This window comes from Jaculus jaculus, chromosome 4 (assembly GCF_020740685.1).
Source record: "Jaculus jaculus isolate mJacJac1 chromosome 4, mJacJac1.mat.Y.cur, whole genome shotgun sequence".
Classification (NCBI taxonomy): Eukaryota; Metazoa; Chordata; class Mammalia; order Rodentia; family Dipodidae; genus Jaculus; species Jaculus jaculus.
The window spans coordinates 162,795,599-162,817,912 of NC_059105.1; the positions used below are offsets into that span (position 1 = coordinate 162,795,599).

Here is a 22,314-nt window from a genome sequence, read left to right on the forward strand (position 1 = left end):
CAGGTTGGCCTTGAACTCTACCTCTGCCTCCTGAGTGCTGGGATTAAAGGCGTGCACCTCCACGCCTGGCTTGCTTACAACTTTTTAATTTTTATTTGCAAGTGGAGAGAGAGAGAGAAAGAGACAGCGGGGGTGAGAGGGTGGAGAATGGGCATGCCAAGACCTCCTGCCATTGTAAACAAACTCAGGACACATGCACTACTTGTGTATCTGGTTTTATATGGCCACTGAGGAATCGAACTCAAGCCATCAGGTTTTACAAGCACGCACCGTTAACTGCTGATCCATCTCTGCAGCCCTCATGTGCATTTTAAAGTGCTCCGATGCATGAGCTCAAGTTGCATTTTGTGAATGTCGTGAAAGTGACTACTTCCTAAGGAGGTGTAAGCAAGTTTCCGTTTCTTTGCATTTTTACGTATGTTGCAGTTGCCTTAGCATTGCTGAGACAAAGCACCTGACCAAAAGCAGCTGCTGGGAGGAAAGCTTTCGCTTTGGCTTACAGTCTCAAAGGGAAGCTTCCTGATGGCGGCAGAAAGCACGGCATGAGCAGAGGTTAGACACGCTGTTAGACACAGCATGTAGAAAGCAGCAGCAGGAGGAGGAGCTGATATCTGCCACAGGGGAAGCTGACTGTAGCACCCCAAAGCCTGCCCCCCAACAACACACCTCCTCTAGCAAACCTCCATCTCTTGAATTGCCACCGGCTGGGGACCAAGCCCTGAGAACACATGAGTTTATGGGGTCATCTGATTCAAACTACCATAGTGTTTTTTAAAAAATAAAAGATATTTAACTAGCATTTATTTTTTGTTTTATATTTCTCCTTGCTTATTTCTGGTTTATTATTCAATAAGTTTCCTTTCATGTTCTTGGCCCATGTCTTTAATTGGCAGTATGTATAGATTTAAAATGGATTTATGAAAACATTCATATTCAGGGTGTTGATGCAGCATGAATATTGCAACTCATTCTTTTTCATTTACATTTTGACTTTTCTCCATCATGTTTTTTTTTTTTGATTTTTCAAGGTAGGGTCTCACTTTAGTCTAGGCTGACCTGGAACTCACTATGCTGTCTCAGGGTGGCCTTGAACTCACAGCGATCCTCCTACCTCTGCCTCCCCAGTGCTGGGATTAAAGGTGTGCACCACCATGCCCGGCCATAAATTTTTGTTTTTATGTATTTTATTTATGAGACAGAAAGAGAGAGGGGGTGGGGGAGAAAGAGGCAGATAGAGAGAATGGGCACGCACGCCAGGGCCTTCAACTGCTGCAAATGAACTCCAGGCGCATGCACCACTTTGTGCATCTGGCTTATGTGGTTCCTGGGCAATTGAACTTGGGTCCTTTTGGCTTTCCAAGCAAATGCCTTAACCACAAAGCAGTCTCCCCACCCCCCAATTTTGGTTTCTTTAAATCAAATCTATCTTGTTTTTAAAGGTTTCTATATTTGGTACTATGCTCCATGAAGGCTTTATAACTCAAGATTTAATATCCTGTTTTTTATTCTTTTATTCTTTAAGCCAGCCCACTTTACTCTTTAATGTGTCTGTTTATTACTCATATAGATAAATATTATTCTGTGATGAGGGGCAGAACATATGCTCATACACATACCTAACTAATAGCAACAGTAATGTTTACTGGGTGTATATGATTTCATTGGATGGAAGCACTGTAATTTGACTAATGTGCAAGTGGATAGTTTCATGCTTGGATAGTTATCCCCATTTTCTTTTTGATAAAATGTTCAGACAAATATTCCCTATAAAACTCCCTTGACTCCGTTTCATTTCTATAGGTGTAACTGATCTACATGAGTTGTTTTCAAGGTGGGGTAGTTTTGGTGATGACCAGGTGTGGCTACGGTAGTAGGTGACTAAAACAATTGTAAAGGTCATCAGAAAAGAGAAGTCTCTTAGTGACTAATAGCTACTCATAAAATCATGTTTTTTTTTGTGAGTTTTATCCTTAAAATGTTCCCAATCAAATATATATATATATATATATATTTAAAATTTTCTTTATTTATGTGTGAGAGAGAACTAGGTGGCTGGGGGGGGGGGGAAGAGAGAGAGAGAGAGAGGGAGAATGGGGGAGAGAGAATGGGCACGCCAGGGCCTCCAGCCATTGCAAACGAACTCCAGATGCATGTGCCTCCTTGTGCATCTGGCTTACCTGGGTCCTGGGGAATCGAACCTGGGTCCTTTGACTTTGTAGGCAAGTGCCTTAACCACTAAGCCATTTCTCCAGCCCCCAATCAAATATCTTTATTTTAGACTCAGAACTGAAGGCTGAAGCCAGAGCCTCATGCATGCTAGGGAAGTGTTCTATTACGGAGCTGCACCTTCAGGCTCATAGTAACTGATGTGATGGTGAAAACATATCTTCTGGAGCCATTCTTGTCTGCACCTATATCCACACAGATAGGCTGAGATGAACACAAAAACAATACACCACACCTATATCTTAAATACAACAGTAGTTGGGTTTGCATACAGCTAACAACAGACGTCAGTAATAGAAGAGCATAAGAAAATAGGTGAAAAAATCCAGGGATGGTGGTGCACGCCTTTAATCCCAGCACATGGGAGGCAGAGGTAGGAGGATCTCCAGGAGTTTGAGGCCACCCTGAGACTGCATAGTGAATTCCAGGTCAGCTGGGCTAAAGTGAGACCCTGTCTCAAAAAACCAACCAAACAAACAAAAATAGGTGAAAAGAATGACTAGTGATAGGAAGTTTTTTTTTTTTTTCCTTAAAAAGAGCGTGTATAAGAGACCAAAAAGTAAATAATGGACTCTGTAAAGAATGAGGGGCTGGAGAGATATCTTAGAGGTTAAGGCACTTGCCTGTGAAGCCTAAGGACCTAGGTTCAATTCTCTAGGACCCATGTAAGCCATATGCACAAAATGGCATGTGCATCTAGTTTGTTTACAGTGGCTGGAGGCCCTGGCACACCCATTCTCTTTCTTTCTGCCTCTTCTCTCTCTCTCTCAAATAAATAAATAAATAATTTTTTTTTTTTAAAAAGAATGAGGGAAATAGGAAACATTCTTCTGTAAGGCTTTGGTATTTCTGCTTCCAAGTTTCATAATTAATTAATTTACTTATTAATTTATTTTGGTTTCTGAAGTAGGGTCTCGCTGTAGCTCAGACCTGACCTGGAATTCACTCTGTAGTCTCAGGGTGGCCTGGAACTCATGGCGATCCTCCTACCTCTGCCTCCCTAGTGCTGGGATTAAAGGTGTGCGCCATCATGTTCGGCTTAGCAATTATTTTTTTCCCTCTTCTGTCATGTGGTAAACTTAAAACTATTAACAATTCTTTTTAAATAAAAATAGCTTTTTTCTCTCTCTCTCTTTTAGTTTTTCAAGGTAAGGTTTTGCTGTAGCCCAGGCTGACCTTGAATTCATTATGTAGTTTCAGGGTGGTCTTGAATTCACAGTGATCCTCTTACCTCTGCCTTCCAAGTGCTGAGATTAAAGGTGTGTGCCACTATGCCCAGCTTGGTAAAAATAGTTTTTTGGTTTTTTTTTTTTTTTGCATATAATTCATATACCATGAAGTTCATTTTTTGAGGTGAACAATTCTGTAATTTTTAGAATATTCAGAGTATAACCATTGCCCCTAGTTCTAGAACATTTTTTATCATCGTCTAGAGAAATCTCATGCCTGTTAGCAGCCATTCCCTAGTCCCATGGAAGCCTTACCTGTGTAATACTCTGCTTGTGCTTATGTGGTTTCCTGTTCTGGACACTTTCTGTCACAGAAGTTGTGTAACGTGTGGTCTTTGGTTTCCGACTTCTTTTACCTGGGCTCATCCTTGTCACGGTCACATATATGTGCATTACATTCATTTTTATTGCTGAATGATACCCCACTGTGTGCACAGATCACTCTTTAGTTATGCATTTTTTTTTTAACAAGCTTATGGTAAAAAGCATATAAGGGCTGGAGAGATGGCTTAGCAGTTAAGGTGTTTGCCTGTGAAGCCTAAGGACCCAGGTTTGATTCTCCAGTACCTACAAAAGACAGATGCTCAAGGTGTTACATGTGTCTGGAGTTGCTGTGGCTAGAGGCCCTGGGGCACCCATTCTCTCCCCCCACTCTCTCTCTACACACACACACACACACACACACACACACACACACACCTCCAATAAGCAAATAAAATATTTTAAGAAAGCATGTAAAAAGGGGCTGGGAGATGGCTCATTAGTTAAGAACACTTGCTTGCAAAGCCTGCTGTCCTGGGTTTGATTTCCCAGTACCCACATAAAGCCAGATGCGCAAAGTGAAGCATGCATCTGGAATTCCGTTGCAGTAGTAAGAGGCCCTGGTGCGCCCATTCTCTCTATCTGCTTATAAATATCAATAAATAAAAAACAAATTTTAAAGCCAGGCGTGGTGGCGCACGCCTTTATTCCCAGCACTCGGGAGGCAGAGGTAGGAGGATAGCCGTGAGTTCGAGGCCAACTGAGACTCCATAGTGAATTCCAGGTCAGCCTGGGCTAGAGTGAGACCCTACCTCGAAAAACCAAAAAATGCAAAATAAAATAAGCAAATAAATAAAATAAAAACAAAATCCTCCACGTGGTACACTTCTCCTATCTACAGTGACTCCTTCCACGCGCCCTTGTGCGCGGCCTTCGGGGGAGACATGGCTTTGATCTCTGTGTGCTGTGACATTGAAACTGTCATTCCTCATTTTTACAAAGACCCCTCTTGTTCTGTTTGACAGCCAAGTCCACGCATGCTGTAGTGGAGGCCTGGGACTAGGTGCTTCCCGTCGCTTGGCAACATCAGCCGATCGGTCATCTGCCCTGGACAGTTCTGGAGAGCCTGAGTCACTGCACGTGACGCCTTGGCATTCTCTTCCTTCTCGTACAAATGCTTTCAGCTTGAGTCAGCCGGTCGTAGCAAGCCCGTATTCGCTTGGTCCTCTGCATCATTATGAGAGGTCACAAGTGACAGTTGTGAAAAGCGCCACAGGCAGCTTAAGGGCAGGACTAGAGCAGCAGCTGGTGCAGTTGCATCTGAGATGTTATAAAACTGTCTAGTATTAGGGCTGAATACCCATAATCCACTGCCTTTTTTTTTTTTTTTTTTTTTTTGGAGGTAGTGTCTCACTAGCCCAGGCTGACCTGGACTTCATTCATTGTGTCGTCTGAGGTTGGCCTCGAATTCAAAGCGATCCTCCTACCTCTGCCTCCCGAGTGCTGGGAACTAAAGGCGTGAGCTATCATTCCTGGCTTAAATTCCCCTTTCGACGCATTTCATTCTATTTGTTGTGTTCCTCTAGAGAACCCCGACTAATACATCAATCTTTGGGTTATTTCTTTCATCCAGTAGATTAGTTAAAACCTTTAGCTGTCACCGCAGCTTCTTCCATAGTCACTGCAAGTCTATCAGCCTTCACGGGTCTTGTGGCCCCCCAGTCAACAGATAGGCGCATTATCAGAGTGGAGAGCATTTATTGATTCTGAGCCCATGCCCGCCTTATGGACAGCTTAATGAAAAAGCTAACTCAACCTTGAACTATAAAGGGCTTTGGGGGAATAATAAGAAATGAATATCTGAAGCTTAAAATAGGGTTTGTGTGTGAAAGTGCAAACACATTTAATTCATTGGTAATGCAACCACAATCATACTATGTTACCAGCTAACAATATAAAGCATCAAATGTGGTTCAATGGTTAAACACAGATTTTAAAACAAGGTTCAGCACCCCAAAGTAGTAGCAAATGATCTTCGCACTTAGATTTCTGGGCAGATAATGCTCATGCCAGACAGAAAGGTTAAAGCTTTTTGCTATTAAATACCAGTTGGACTGGTTATGCATTCCACACAATGTAGATTTCTTTAGGTGGTAAAGGTAATGAGGAAGTGATATTTACCACACCCACTGGTATGTACAGAGTATTTGAGTTCAGAGTATCTGAATTTTGTTGTAAGTTAAAAATCAAGAGAAATCCCAGTATCCAGGCGGCAGAGGTAGGAGGATCACTGTGAGTTTGAGGCCAACGTGTAACTATAGAGTGAGATCCAGGTCTAGCCTGGGCTAGAGTGAGACCCTACCTTCAATAAAATAAAAAGGCTGCAGAGATGGCTTAGCAGTTAAGGCACTAGCCTGCAAAGCTAAAGGACCCAGGTTCAACTCCCCAGGACCCATGTAAAACCAGATGCACAAGGGGTGCATGCTTCTGGAGTTTGTTTGCAGCAGCTGAAGGTCCTGGTGCACCCATTCTCTCTCTCTCTTTCTGCCTCAAATATAAGTAAAAATAAAATACAAAATAAATTTTAAACACAAAAAAATCAAGAGAAGGTTAAATCCTATTCACTGGTGGCAGAACAGGTGGTAATAGGAGAATGGTAAAACTACATGGTGTTACTAAGAAATATGAAAGAGGAGCTGGAGAGATAGCTTAGTGGTGAAGAAGTGGTAAGAAGCCCAAGGACCCAGGTTCTATTCTCCAGGTCCCAAGAAAGCAAGATGCACATTGTGGTGCATGTGTCTGGTGTTCGTTTGCAATGGCTGGAGGCCCTGGCACGCCCTCTCCTCTCTAATAAATAAATAAAAATTAAATAAAAAAAATATGAAAGAGATACTCCAATAATAATAATCATAATCTTTTGCTAGAAGGATAAAAAGTGCCACCATAAGTTCTTTTCCACGTTTTCTGATTGAAACTTTGTGAGCAGCTTGGAGATGTGACCGTCTTACGCCTTATGAGAAGTTGCTAAGGGTCAGTGACTAATAGTTTTTTTTTTAATCCCCTTTGGGATTTGTGAACTTGTTCTTGCTCAGGGCTTCAGGGGAGTAGGTGTGAAAGTACAGATGCTGTGGGTAGTCGTGATATGTGTGTTCTTTCTGTGTGATTATCTAGAGGTATCTGTCACTGCCATGTGGATTTCACGAAGGTTCCCTATGTATGTTTACTTAAAGCTAAGACCACATTTAAGTAGAGTCACCACTGATGCTTACTCTAAAACCATTTTTTCCTGAGGCGGCAGAGACGGAGTTGACACTGAGCTGTGAACAACGCTGGTTTTCTGAGGCGGCAGAGACGGAGTTGATGCTGACGGCTGTGAACAGCAGCGGTTGTCTGAGGCGACAGAGACGGAGTTGACACTGACGGCTGTGAACAGCAGCGGAGAGATCCGTTCTTTGTGGCTATCACATTTCATCTCTTTTTCTAATCATTTCCTGTACCTACGGAGAATGAGAAACCAATTTTCTACTTTTGATCTTAATTTATCTGGAAGGACTGCATGTTGTGGGGTTTAAATAAGTAGAGATTTGAAATACAGGAGTCCTTGTACTGAGAAAGTACACATGATTTAGACTTTGATCAGTGAAAGATACGCGTCGTAATCTCAAGGGGAACCATTACAAAACACTGGTAGGATTATCAGGACAGTGACTATTAATAGTAGGTGTGTGTCATATATATTTGTCAAAACCCGTATTTGACTAGACTCGTACTGTCTCTCTGTACAATATAATCAGAGAATCCTGATGTAAGTTATAGACGTCAGCTAATGTATTAGTATTGCTTTATCGATTGAAACGAACATATCACTAATGCAAAATGTTAGTAATAGTGGAAGTTAGGGGTAGGTCTGGGGGAAAGGTAAGTAGGCCGATAGAACTCATTATACTTTCTGTTCATTTTCTACTAGTCTACAAAGAGTCCTAAGAAGTCCATTAGTTTAAAAAAATGCCGCTGAGAAACCAAAAAATATAAAAGAATGTCGCGGTGAAGCTAATGCAGGGGAAATGCAGTGGCCAAGGGATAGAGCGAGAGAAACAGACCAAGTGGTGCAGGCAGCACATAGAAAATGAGATCTAGGGCTGGAGAGATGGCTTAGCGGTTAAGCGCTTGCCTGTGAAGCCTAAGGACCCCGGTTCGAGGCTCGGTTCCCCAGGTCCCACGTTAGCCAGATGCACAAGGGGGCGCACGCATCTGGAGTTCGTTTGCAGTGGCTGGAAGCCCTGGTGTGCCCATTCTCTCTCTCTCCCTCTATCTGTCTTTCTCTCTGTCACTCTCAAAATAAATAAATAAATGAACAAAATATTAAAAAAAAAAGAAGATGAGATCTAAACCCAACTCCTCTTTCATTACAGCTGAAGGAGTCACAAACTTGTATTTGAATAATGCCAATCAAAAGCAAAACTCAGTCAAATCTTGTTTATAGAAAATGCAGCTAAGGACTAAGAAGGTTTCAAAATAATGTAGATGGTAAAGGCACATCATTTAGATACTAACTAAAATAAACTTGATACAGTTAGAATAATGTCGCACAAAGTATCCCAGTTCACGGTATGCTTCTTAGGATGAGAAGTTCAACTTACCAGAGAGGTGTAAGAGTCCTAAATTCACACCTCACGGCATCACTGGAGTCACATGTGCACAGAGACACTAGAGGCGACAGCCAATTTCAGGAACATGTTGGAAGTCTTGAAGGTCTTGTGCAATAAATTTGCTTCAGTGTGTAGATTTAGGCCCCTTCTCGGTGATGTCAAAAGAAATAGTTTTCCAACTCCAAATAATTCATTAATAATAATTAATCATGTGCTGTGTTATCAAGCAAGTCAGCACATTTAAAAGATTTGACTTCAACCCGGGCGTGGTGGCGCACACCTTTAATCCCAGCACTTGGGAGGCAGAGGCAGGAGGATTGCTGTGAGTTCGAGGCCAGCCTGAGACTCCATAGTGAATTCCAGGTCAGCCTGGGCTAGAGTGAGACCCTACCTCCAAAAAAAGAAAAAAAAAAAAAGATTTGACTTCATCCCCCATATCCATTAGCAACATGTAGCTGGTTTAGAAGCCAAGAGACAACTACAAAACCCAATGACTAACACTTTATAAAAATAACCTAATGTCTAAAAAACCATGAGCTGAAGAAATCATAAGAAAAATTAGAAGCTATTCTGAACTAAATAAAAAACACCATGCATTTAAATTTATGTGATAAAGCTTTAAATGCATGTAGCTTTTTTTTGTTGTTTTGCTTGCTTGTTTTTTGAGGTATGGTCTCTCTCTATCTAAGGCTGATCTGGAATTCACTCTACAGTCCCAGGCTGGCCTCTGATTCATGATTTTCCTATCTCTGCTTCTCAAGTCCTGGGATTAAAGGTATGCACCCCCAACATGCTGATCAAATGCACCTATTTTTTTTTTTTTACAAAAGGATATTATGCTGATTTTATATACAGGGAGAGACACTTAAATGCAAATAACATCTGTCTATTACAGACAATCTACAACCCCTATTTTCTAAACAAACCAAAGCAAGGTGATCACGACTACCTGAAGGTTCTGGAGACTAAACAAAGACAAGCAAGCGACACATGGAATTAGTTCTTACTGTTTTTTTTTTTTTTTAACTTTGAACTAATGGCAGCCACAGAGCTAGCCAGAGTAGCGAAGGAATGCCTAAAATAGTTTGGAATTTCTGTCTTACTGGATGGAATAATCTGAGACATAGGCTCATCAGATATGACCAGATGCTGAAGGGTAAGGGAAATCATCTGAGAGAGGGTTCCTTAATCGTGTATATGAACCCTGTGCAAACCTCAGTGTGACCCTTGAAACATGTGCTCACAGAACAGCTTCGAAGTAGAACAGCAAACATTTGAGGAACTGACCTGAGATTCGACCTAGCAACCACGGACTGCCAGACAAAGCTGGTCGTTGAGTCTAGCAATGTTAACAGCAAGCTAGACAAAACTGCCGGCGTTGATCAGAGGAGCACAGCAACACTCAGTCTATATACTGTCTAAAATGATCTAACTTACAGAAAACCTAGCAAATGCAGCCCGCTCTCAATGGAAAGAGATGGTCCTAGTGTTCAGATCATGAGACAGGGCCTTCGAAGCACTTAGGATAATTTTGCTTTGTAAAGTAAGGGAGAGGACATGCAAGAACAAAAGAATATAAATATGAGATGAGAAACAGAAAATATAGAAAATGACCAAATGGAAATTTTACCACTGAAAAATAATTTTTTAAAAAAATCACTAAAGGTGCTGGAGAGATAGCTCAGCAGTTAAGGCACTTGCCTGCCAAGCTTAAGGACCCAGGTTTGATTTACCAGTACCCATGTAAAGTCAAATGCACATAGTAGCGCATGCATCTGGAGTTTGTTTGCAGTGACTGGAGGTCCTGGAGTGCACATTTTCTCTTTCTCTCTCTCTCATAAATAATAAATAAACACAATCTTTTTTTAAAAAAAATCACTGAAGGGATGGAGAAATGGATTAGAGGTTAAGATGCTTGCCTGCAAAGCCAAAGGACCTAGGTTTGATTCCCCAGAACCAACATAAGCCAGATACACAAAATGGCACATGTGCCTGGAGTTTGTTTGCAGCGGCTGAAGGCCCTGGTGTGCCCATTCTCTCTCTCCCTCCCTCTCCTTCTCTGCCTCTTTCTGTCTCCCTCAAATAAATTAAAAATAAATAAATAAAACTCACTGAGCAAGCCAAATAGCAGAGTGTAATGACAGAGGAGTGGGGATACTTAAAATAGAGGTAATTATTTTGTCTAAAGAAAATCTTGTAAACAAAACATAAAAATACCTTCAAATATCTGTAGGAGAACATAAGATGGCCTAACATGAAAATCGTGTGAATTTTAGAAAGAGAGAAAGTGACGGAACAGGGCAGGGAAATAGCTGAAAAAATTTATTGCAGGAAATTTCCAAAATTTGGTGAAAGAGATGAGTGCATATATTCAAGACTCTTAGTTAATCCTCCCATCAAAGTAAATTCCAACAAATATTGTGATAATCTCCCTGGAAACTAAAGATCAAAAAGATGATGAAGGTAGAAAAAGAAACCAGCACATTATGTTCAGGAAAACATAAATTTGACTTTTTAGAAATGACAGAGGTCAGATAGGGAAAATGCAGTTTTAAAGAGTTGGAGGGGTAAAAATGAATTCTATGTACAGTGAAAATATCCTACTATAACTAAAGTAATATAAACCTTCAGATGAAGGAAAGCTGAATGGTCATTGCTAGTAATATTACAGAACTCTCTCTAAGTAAAAGAAGGATTTCAGGATGGAGAGATGGCTTAGTGGTAAAGGTGATTGCCTGCGAAGCCTGTGTTTGACTCTCCAGATTCCACATAAGCCAGACACACAAGGTGATGCAAGCTCCAGGTTGCATATGCATACAAGGTGGCACATGTGTCTGGAGCTCGATTTCAGTGGCTTGAGGCCCTGGCATGCCAATTTTTTCACTCTTTCATTAAAAAAAGAAGAATTTCAAGATGGAGGAAAATGACAGTGAGAACTGTGGAAGGTCAGTAAATGAATGGAGAGCAATGAAAATGCAAAGTTTCTAGATAAAGGTTGAAAATCCTACTTTTTCCTCAAGCATTTTAAAATGTGATTATTTAAAACCGAAATCATATCATTGCCTTGTTAGCATTTTCCTATATGCAGAGAATGATGCATACAACAACTTTAACATAAGAGGATGGTTGAAGGGAATAAAAAAAAGTTCAACTAAAAAGCAGATAGGGTCCAGCATGGTGGTTCATACCTGGATGGGAGATGAGGCAGGAGGATTAGAAGTTTGAGGCCAGCCTAGGCAATTTAGCAAGATCTTGTCTCAAAATAAAATAAAAATATACTGGAGCTATAGGTAAGTGATAAGAGTGTTTACTTGCCTACATTCACGAGGCCCTGAGCCTCAAAGTATTGTGTTCAGACCCACTTCCTGTTTGCCTTCTAATTGCTGATCATGAACATAATGTGACTGGCTCTACTTCCTGATCGGCATGTGGTGGTCTGGCTTCCCACTCTTGCCACCATGCCGACCCTGCTGTGATGGAATGCAGCCCCCTGGAACTGCAAGTGGATTCAACTTTTCCTTCCTTAAGCTGCTTCTGGTCAGGGATTTGTTCATAGTAATGAGAAAGTAACTAATACACAAAGACGGTCAGAATAAATCACAACATTAGACCCAATGATGTGCTTGTCCAAAAAGTACATCATGGGCTGGAGAGATGGCTTAGCGGTTAAGCGCTTGCCTGTGAAGCCTAAGGACCCCGGTTCGAGGCTCGGTTCCCCAGGTCCCACGTTAGCCAGATGCACAAGGGGGCGCACGCGTCTGGAGTTCGTTTGCAGTGCCCGGAGGCCCTGGTGTGCCCACTATCTTCTCTCTCTCTCTCTCTCCCTGTCTCTAATAAATAAATACAATTTTTTTAATGTACATCATTTGGCTGGAGGGATTGCTCAGTGGTTACAGGCACTTGCTCACAAAGCTCACTATCCAGGTTCCATCCCGCAGCAACTATGCAAAGCCAGGTGCACAAAGTGGCACATTTGGCTAGAATTTACTTATGGCACAGGAGGCCCTGACATGCCCATGTTTTTCTTGTCTGCCTCTTTCTCTCTGTCATAAATAAATAAATAAGTAAGTAAATTTAAAAACACTTAAAAAAAAAAAAAGCCGTAGCTCAGGCTGGCCAGGAACTCTTCACGTTCCCACCTCCTCCTCTTTAGCAATTCCCTACTGGTGTCTCGTTGAGGCACCACAACAAGCAAAGCACAGAATTTAAAGGTGAAGCACAAACAGGTTGAAATAGACACATGGGAAGAGATTTGTGTAGCAGTCAGCTTCATGTCGGTAGGATGCACTTCCAAACCAGGCACAAGTTACGAGACACCAGGAGGGAGGTACTTATTGGAGCTTACAGATGCAGCAGACGTTCCATGATGGCAGAAGCAGCTGGCCCCCTTTCACAGATTCATGGAGAGAGAGAGAGAGAGAGAGAGAGAGAGAGAGAGAGAGAGAGAGAGAGAGAGAGAGGGAGGGAGAGAGAGAGAGAGAGAGAGAGACACCATCAGCAAAAGCAAGCACACTTCAGGCACTCTGGGGAGAACTTAGGTACTTTGCATACCTTTAGGCTGGAATTCCAGGTCCGTCCCCATAGCTTAGGTCTGCACTCTCGGATCAGCTCACAGTGACACCAAGTTACAATCTTTCTTAAAACTCCTGCATCTAATGGGGGACATCCATTGCAACCAGGACATTCTGCACCTGGCCCCAAATCAATTTATAACTACCTCGTATTGCGTTTTGCATTTAGTCCAAATTCAGAGATCCCCATAGTCTTTACCACCTTAAGATAGCTCCAAAATCCCAAATCTCATCTGAGATTTACGATTGCTTCTTAGCTGCAAGTCATGTAAAAATCAAAAACAAGCTATCTACTTTCAACATATAAAAGCACAAAGTAAACATTTCCAACTGCTATAAAGCATAACAAGGAGAGACTGGAAAAATGCAAGCTCCAAAACCATCGAGCAGGGCTGGAGAGATGGCTTAGCGGTTAAGTGCTTGCCTGTGAAGCCTAAGGACCCCGGTTCGAGGCTTGGTTCCCCTGGTCCCACGTTAGCCAGATGCACAAGGGGGCGCACGCATCTGGAGTTCATTTGCAGAGGCTGGAAGCCCTGGTGCGCCCATTCCCTCTCTCTCCCTCTATCTGTCTTTCTCTCTGTGTCTGTCGCTCTCAAATAAATTAAAAAAAAAATTAAAAAAAAAAAAACATCGAGCAGACATCAGACATCTGCAGTTCAAGTTCGATATCGTAAACAGTGACTGACGGTCTCAGGATTTTTCAATTCTGTCCCTCCCGCTGAGCTGAACCACCAGGGAAAACTTTCATCCTGAGCCAATAGCACTCCATGGCCCCTGCACAGTACTGATATATCTAAACATCTCTGGGTCTCCACTGCAAACCACAGTCCATCTTCCAGTGGCTTTGCCAGCCTATGGGTCATCTCACCCTGCCTCATGCTGCTTCTCAGCAGTGGCTCCTGGAACCATGTGCGCACTTCATGACCCGCTCCACACATTTTTCATGCTTTCCAAACCAATACCAGGTGTTCAAGACATAACCATGTTCTTAATCGAGGGATGAAATAAATCATAACCTTGAAGGTCAGGGTCCTTCTCCAGTCAACTTCTTTGAAGAGAGTTTGCATGTCTATCATAGTCTTTCCTCAGGCATCCTTTCCATTGTTTCAATGTAAAGTATTTGGGCCATCTTCCTTCCAAATGCTAACGTATTTGACCATAGCAGCTTCAGCAACCGGTTTCTGTCTTGGTAATTTTAAAAGTGAGTTTTTCCAACTTTAGAGCTTAATATTTTCAGGTGGGTATCTTTAGCCAAGCACATCAGTTAATTACAAGTTTAACCTCGATCAAACTCTCTGGGCCTGGGCATCAGAACACAGCTAACCTTTACGCCAGTAGCCCAGTTCTATTAAGTTCTCTGCAGTCTTTCCTTCCCCATAGAAAGTTCATAAGCAAAGCTTCCAAATGCAATTCTCTCTGCACTTAGTATTTTTAAACTCTCACAAGAATGGCCCATACAACTTGGTTTACTACTCTGGAAGGCATCTTCAATTGCAAGTACCAAGTCCATGCCAATTCCCATAAACCAAAAGTTCCAAAAGAGCAAAATCCACATAGTTAGATATATCTCATCAACTCTAAGCCAGTTCTGGTAACAATTACATAGCAGTCAGCTTTATCTTACTGGGATGAAGTTCTAAACCAGGCACAAGCTATGGGAGGAATGGTGTTTATTTGAAGCTTACAGATCCAGGGGAAGTCCCATAATTTTGGCAGAAGAAGCTGGCCTGCCTTCAAGATCCACACCATCACCATCACCAGCACAAGCGAACACACTTCAGGAACCCTGGGCAGAACTCAGGCACTTTGCCTGTCTTTAGACTGGAATCCCAGGTCTGCCTTCACACCTTAGGGCTGGACCCTGGGATCTGCCCACAGCACCAAGTTATAAGCTTTAATAAAACTCTTAAATCTTTTGGGGGGACATTCATTCAAACTACCACAATATGCAAAGTAAAATATTGGCTGTGAATGAATGGTGGGCCAACTGTCTCCATATGAGAGGGAAAAGGCTTATAGACAAATAATGGAACCAAAGATAATGAAGGACTTGGAATAATGGAATGGTCTGAGATTGGGGAGAAAACTGCTTGTTAGTGTGTATCATAATGGAGCCTTAGACTACATGAAAGGAAAAATAATAGAAGGAAGAAATTCATGGGAGAATGGCCAGTTCCATAATTACCATAGAAGATTTAAGTACCAATTTTTAGCTTTCAATAGAACTACACAAATAAACAAGAAATAGGTTTGAACAACATTATCAATCTCCTTGATCTAAGTGAAATTGACAGGTCAGAACATCCATAACAGCAGGGTAGACATCCTCTGCAACTCTATAAAATATATTAGCCAACATGGACTCTATGCAAGGCTATTAAAAAATATCAATAAACTTAAAAAGATTTATGGTACACAGAGCAAAATAAAATTAAACTGGGAATCAATAACAGGAATACATCTAGAAAACAACCAAGTATTTGGAAATAAAACAATACATGCCCACATAAATAATTGGTCAGAAGAAATCTACAGAGGAATAAAATCTATTCTAAATTGACTAGTAATGAACATATAAAACATCAAAACTTGTGGGGGTGCTATTGAAGCAGTAACTAGAGGGAAAATATTCTTAAATATTTGTATTGGCAAGGAAGAAACTTCTAAAATCACTCAAGGGCTGGAGACATGGCTTAGTGGTTAAGGTGCTTGCCTGCAAAGCCAAAGGACCCAGGTTTGAATCTCCAGGACCCATGTAAGCCAGATGTACAAGGTGGCGTATGTGTCTGGAATTTGTTTGCAGTGGCTAGAGGCCCTGACACACCCATTCTCTCTCTCTACCTGTCTTTTTCTCTCTCTATATATCTCTCAAATAAATAATAAATAATAAAAAATTTAAATCATTTAAATCTAAAATCCTAAAATTATTGTAAGCTCAAATTAGGGAGGAGAAAATAAAGCAAAAATGTAATAAAATTTTAAAAAGTTTTAGAACAGATAAGTCAACAAAGCCAAAAGCTACTTATAGGAAAAGGTTAACAAAATTAGTGAGCCTTCAAGCAATATTGATTAGAGGAACACAGCTTGTTATGGGCTCATTTTCTTGTATTCTACCTTAAAAACTAACAAAATGTACTTGAAAGTCTACCATATATGTATACATTTGACACTTTCATACGTGGATACAATATACAATCATTTTGATTTCACTTATCCCCAATTACCCTCTCTCTTCACTTCCCCTCCAACTAATTCATTCTTTCTATGGAATCTCCACCCTAATTTCATATATATATACACATATATATATGAAATATATATGACTGAACTTTTTATCCATGACCATGCAAGCAACTGGAATTTAATTCAGTGGTTAAAATATATATATATAAATATAAATATATATATATATTTAAATATATATATATATTTTTTTTCCCTAATTTCATATATAACTGGAATTAAATTCTAGTTGCTTGCATGGTCATGGATAAAAAGTTAGTTACTAGAGAATGAACCCAAGACAGCCTGGGGTAGAGAGAAAGAGAGACCGTGTCTCAAAACAACAAGAATCATACTTTATCAGCAGTAAAAATGCATGGCATTTGGGTGGGAGGGATGGTTTAGTGGTTAAGACATTTGCCTGCAAAGCCAAAGGACCCAGGTTCTATTCCACATGCATCTGTAGTTCGTTTGCAGTGGCTGGAGGCCCTGCCTTGCCCATTCTCTCTCTCTCTCTCCCTATTTCTCTGTTAAATAAATAAATAAATAAAAATAAAATATTTTTAAAAATGCATGGCATTTGAGAATGTCATGAAAAATCAAAGGAAGTCAAAACTTCTACTTAATAATAACAAAACAACTCTGATGAGTAATCACCATCGTCAGCTTGACTGGCTCAAGTGACACATAGGTACAATTGTAGGGAAAAGTATACCTCTGGGTGTGTCTGTGATGGTGTTTCTGCGGATGATTAAGGGTTTTGCTCTAGTGAATGAATTAACCACTTGATGGCTCCACCTGTTGTCATTACTGTGGTGAAAGATAGGAAGTATGGTCAAGTTAGAGGAGACAGGAAACTGGGAAGGTGTGTCACCAAGGGCCATGTCTTGCCCTGCCTGCTTCCTGAACCCTGTCTCTATTTCTTTTTGTTTTTTAAGTTTTTTTTTGTTTTTTAAATTTTTATTTATTTATTTGAAAGTGACACAGAGAGAGAGAGAGGCAGAGAGAGAGAGAGAGAGAGAGAGAGAATGGGTGCGCCAGGGCCTCCAGCCTCTTCAAACGAACTCCAGATGCGTGCGCCCCCTTGTGCATCTGGCTAACGTGGGTCCTGGAGAATCGAGCCTTGAACCGGGGTCCTTAGGCTTCACAGGCAAGCGCTTAACTGCTAAGCCATCTCTCCAGCTCCTGTCTCTATTTCTTATCTGCCAAGAAGTAAAATCCAGCTGTCACCCCATGTCCTGCTGCTAGTGTGTTCTGCCCAAGCATGGAGGGGCTGAAACTTCAAGTCAAAATAAATCTCTCCTTCCTTAAGTTATCCTTGGGCATTTTGTCACAGCGATGAGAAAGTAGTCAAAACAAACCTAATTAAACACAGAGATATTCACCCAACAAGTCACAAAGATGATATGCAAATGATGGACAAATACATGAAAAATGTTCAAAATTTCTTTATTGTGTCCTTCCTTCCTTCCTCCCTCTCTCTCTCCCTCCTTCTCTTCCCTTCCCTTCCCTCCTTCTTTTCTTTCTTTTTAAAATTTATCTGCCAGCAGAGATAGATAGAGAGGAAAGGAAGGTGTGGCAGGAGACTGGAAACAGAGAGACCACAGGATGCTGAGCCAGCTGTAACGCACCAGGCCCTATGTCCCAGTGACACACCTCTTCCAGCAAGGATCCTTCTCCTTAAGATTCCATAACCTTCCAGAATAACACTACGAGCTAGGGATCAGGTATTCAACACACGAACTCATGGGAGATGTTTTATATTCAAACCACACACTCTACCCCTGACCTAGGTTCTATGACTGGACTAGCTCATGGTGCAAAATGCATTCAGTCAACTTTTAAAAGTCCCCACAGCCTATCCATCCTGACATTGCTCAAAAGTCCAAAGTCACCTCTGAGACTCAAAGGCAGTCTCTTAATTGTGAGCCCTGTAAAATAAAAACACACGTTAAGCCGGGTGTGGTGGCACACGCCTTTAATCCCAGCACTCAGGAAGCAGAAATTGTGTTTGAGGCCACACTGAGACTACATAGTAAATTCCAGATCAGCCTGAGCGAGAGCGAGAACCCTACTTCAACCACCTCCCCCACAAAAAAAAAAAAAAAAGCAAACACACACACACATTGCATACTTCTAGTATATAATGGCAGAGATTAGTGTGGCCATTCTGAAAAGGAATAATGAGGGCATATCAAGGAAAGATTGTACCAAAGCAAGACTAAAACCCAGCTGGGCAAACACCAAATCCTGTAGCTCCATGTAGCATTGGTAATTAATTGCCTAGGCTCCACAAGGCTTTGGTAGCTGCGCTGCCTGTAGGCTCTCCCCTGGGGAGGGTCCCTAAGCCTTCAGCTTTCCTTGGCAGACATCCAATGGTTTTGACCTCTCCAACCTTCTGGTGTGGGGGGGGTCTCCTTTGCTATTTCCTGTTCACCTTCACAGTTTCACACATTGGCCTCTGGGCAGCGACTCTGGTCCTGATTCACATCGCTCAGCCTCAGCAGCTCTCTGAAACCACGGTGCAATACTTCCATGGCACTCTGCAGCTTGAAGTTGTTTTCTTTTTTTCGAGGTGGGGGTCTCACTCTAGCTCAGGCTAATAACCTGGAATTCACTATGGAGTCTCAGGGTGGCCTCGAACTCACGGCGATCCTCCTACCTCTGCCTCCCGAGTGCTGGGATTAAAGGCCTGCGCCACCACATCTTGTAGTTTTTAAAAATTATTTTTATTTATTTATTTGAGAGAGAGAGAAGAGAGAGAGAAAGAAAAAAAGAATGGATGTGCCAAGGTCTCCAGCTGTTGCAAACAAACTCCAGACACATGCACCACCTTGTGCATCTGGCTTATGAGGGTCCTGGGGAATTGAACTGGGTCCTTTGGCTTTGCAGGCAAGTGCCTTAACCACTAAGCCATTTCTGCATCCCCATCCTGCAGTTTTCATGCCTCTAAAACTAGTAACATGTGGGCGAGGCTGCCAAGTTCTGCTGCCAGCTTGGGATAAAGCCCTGGGCCACAGTTGTAGTTGCCCTTGTTTGCTGACCTTGGAAAGCAGGGAGCACCTGTATTCTGTCTTCAGGTCTTCTTCTTTCAAGATAGTTTATATTTTTACTATCTTGAGCCTCCAGTGGGTTGAGTCACCCGGACTTATTTCTTTCTTTTTTATTTTATTTTTGTGTATTATTTATTTATTTATTTGAGAGCGACAGACAGAGAGAGAAAGAGGCAGATAGAGAGAGAGAATGGGCGTGCCAGGGCTTCCAGCCACTGCAAACAAACTCCAGACGCGTGCGTCCCCTTGTGCATCTGGCTAACGTGGGACCTGGGGAACCGAGCCTCGAACCCAGGTCCTTAGGCTTCACAGGCAAGCGCCTAACTGCTAAGCCTTCTCTCCAGCCCCAGGACTTCTTTCTTATCATCAGTGCAGAGCAGTAGGTTTTCCTTCACTGATGGTCACATCCTTAACAATTGCAGCTGAAGTGGCTAAAGTCTCGGGCCTGGGACTTTAAAACTTGCTTCCCTTTCTTTCCCTGTCAAACTTCACATATTTCTTCTCTTTTTGCTTTGCATTTTTCTGTCTTTAATTGTATATCTGAATAGGAGCAGCTAAAAGCATCCAGGGCGCAGACTCAGCACCACTCTGCCTTGAGACATGCATTAATCCATTGCCTTTTTATTTTATTTTATTCTTTGAAGTATGGTCTCGCTCTAGTCCACGCTGACCTGGAATTCACTATGTAGTCTCAGGGTGGCCTCCAAATAACTAATGGGGCTCTTCCCACCTCTCTTTCCTGAGTGCTGGGGTGAAAGGTGTGCGCCACCACACTTGGCTAGTCCATTCCTTTCACACTCAGCTTCATTCAAGTGCTGAGCACACGGATGGAAGGCAGCCAGTTTCTTTTCCAGAATATCACACTAACTGCCTGCAGCCCAGGTCCTGATAGACTTCCTTGTTCCTCTCTGAGACACCCCCCCCCCCCAACTGCCCGTGTTTCTACCTTCTAGTTCTCCAAACTCGCATCAGAATGACCGTTTATCTCTGTGTGCAGGCTTACAAGGTTCCTCTGGCCAAAAGCTGAAAATCTTACACAATCCTCCCACAAACTCATTCCAATCACCTACAAACCCTGTCGTCGGTTGTACTGCAGCATGACTCCACTTCTGTGACCGACGTTTCTGAATCACCAGTCGCGTTCTCATTTCTGGGACAAAATGCCCAAGCAGAAGTGGTTTTAGAGAAGAAAATGGTTGAATTCAGCTTATAGTTCCAGAGCCCATCCGGGTGGGAAGTGAGCATGGTCACACCCAGTGCAGTAAGCAGAGGAAAAGGACGGGATGTGGAGACAGAGATGTCACCTCAAGGCCCGAGCCCAGTGATACATGTTCTCCTAAGTTCTACAACCTTCTGGAGTCGCCCCATCTGCGGACGATTGAATATTCAAGCACACGAGCCTGGGCGGGAGGGATGCGGTTTACATTCAAACCACCTCAGTAACTCTCCTTTGAATGAACACTTCCCTGTTCTTCTCTACAAAAGATCTTAAAGCAGAAACTTGACAGCTTCAGACGTGTTTCCCAGATTTCACGTGCTGAACATCGTCATCAACACAACAGTGTTGGTAAACCTCATGGGAGGACTCGAGTGGATTAAGCCTGCTGGGCATGGTGGCGCACGCCTTTAATCCCAGAACTCGGGAGGCCGAGGTGGGAGGATCGCCGTGAGTTCGAGGCCACACTGAGTACATAGAGTGAATTCCAAGACAGCCTGGGCTAGAGTGAGACCCTACCTTGAAAAAAAAAAAAAAAAAAAAAGAGTGGATTAAATTGGTTCACACTTCTTGCCATGTGAGCAAAAGTGTTTCTCCAGGACAGGCAGGATTCAAGGCACTTTGGGAAGCAGAGTTCAAGCCATCAAACCTACTTGCACCTTGACCTTGGACTTTTCAGCTTCTAGAATTGGGAAAGAGGAATTTCTGTTCATTATAAATCACCTATTCTGTTATAATAGTACAAACGACCAAGACAAAACTGCTTCTAAGTAAATCAAGTGAATTCAAGAATACTAACCCAAGAATATTTACAATGTGAAAACAGGGATGGAGATGGGTTAGTAGTTAATATATTTTTTTTAATTTTAGAAAGAGAGAGAGAGAGAGAGAGAGAGAGAGAGAGAGAGAGAGAGAGAGAATGAGAATGAGAATGGCATGCCAGGACCTTAGACACTAAAATCAAACTACAGATGCTTGCACCATCCAGTGGGCTTGTGCAATCATGCTCTTGCCTCACCTTTGTGCATCTGGCTAATGTGGGATCTGAAGAGTAGAACATGGGACCTTAGGCTTCCCAGGCAAGTGCCTTAACCGCTAAACCATCTCTCCAGCTCAGGGTCAGCATTTAAAAGTGCTTGCTTGCAAGCCTTCCAACTTGAATGTGATAGCCCAGTACCCATGTAAAACAAGGTCCCAAGTGGTCCACACATCTGTGATCTTGTTGCACCTATGACAGTTAGAGGCAGAGCCAGGTTGAATCGGGAAGCTCACAGGCCAGTAAGATGGTGCACAAGAAGCTGCGGAAACAAGGGGTGTCCTATCTCATTAAGAAGGCAGAAAGAGGGCTGGAGAGATGGCTTAGCGGTTAAGTGCTTGCCTGTGAAGCCTAAGGACCCTGGTTCGAGGCTCGGTTCCCCAGGTCCCACGTTAGCCAGATGCACTAGGGGGCGCATGAGTCTGGAGTTCGTTTGCAGAGGCTGGAGGCCCTGGTACGCCCATTCTCTCTCTCTCTCTCTCTCTCTCTGCCTCTTTCTCTCTCTGTCACTCTCAAATAAATAAAATAAACAAAAAAAATTAAAAAGAAAAGAAGGCAGAAGGAGCGGACAAACACTCTGAAGTTGTTCTTTAAAAAAATTATTTATTTATTTGACAGAGAAAGGCACCAGGGCCTCCAGCCACTGCAGACGAATTCCAGACACGTGCGCCCCCTTGTGCATCAGGCTAATGTGGGTCCTGGGGAATTGAACCTGGGTCCTTTGGCTTTGCAGGCAAACACTTTAACCACTAAGCCATCCCTCCAGCTCTGAAGTTGTTCTTTAACCTCATATGTGTGTATGCTCTCCACATGCACACACACACACACACACACACACACAATTTTAAAGA

At 42.4% G+C, this 22,314-nt stretch overlaps 1 protein-coding gene across 1 annotated transcript in view; it reads right to left on the reverse strand.

The window, feature by feature from the left end:
- Positions 1–4,847: 4,847 nt before the first annotated feature.
- Positions 4,848–22,314, reverse strand: part of Tex55 (testis expressed 55) — a 32,338-nt gene continuing 14,871 nt past the window's right edge. Inside the window, exons 5-7 of the mRNA XM_045148418.1 lie at positions 20,286–20,361; positions 6,986–7,106; positions 4,848–4,943 (exon numbers count right to left, since the gene is read on the reverse strand). Coding sequence (XP_045004353.1) covers positions 4,848–4,943; positions 6,986–7,106; positions 20,286–20,361 — 293 coding nt within the window. The remainder of the gene's footprint in view (positions 4,944–6,985; positions 7,107–20,285; positions 20,362–22,314) is intronic.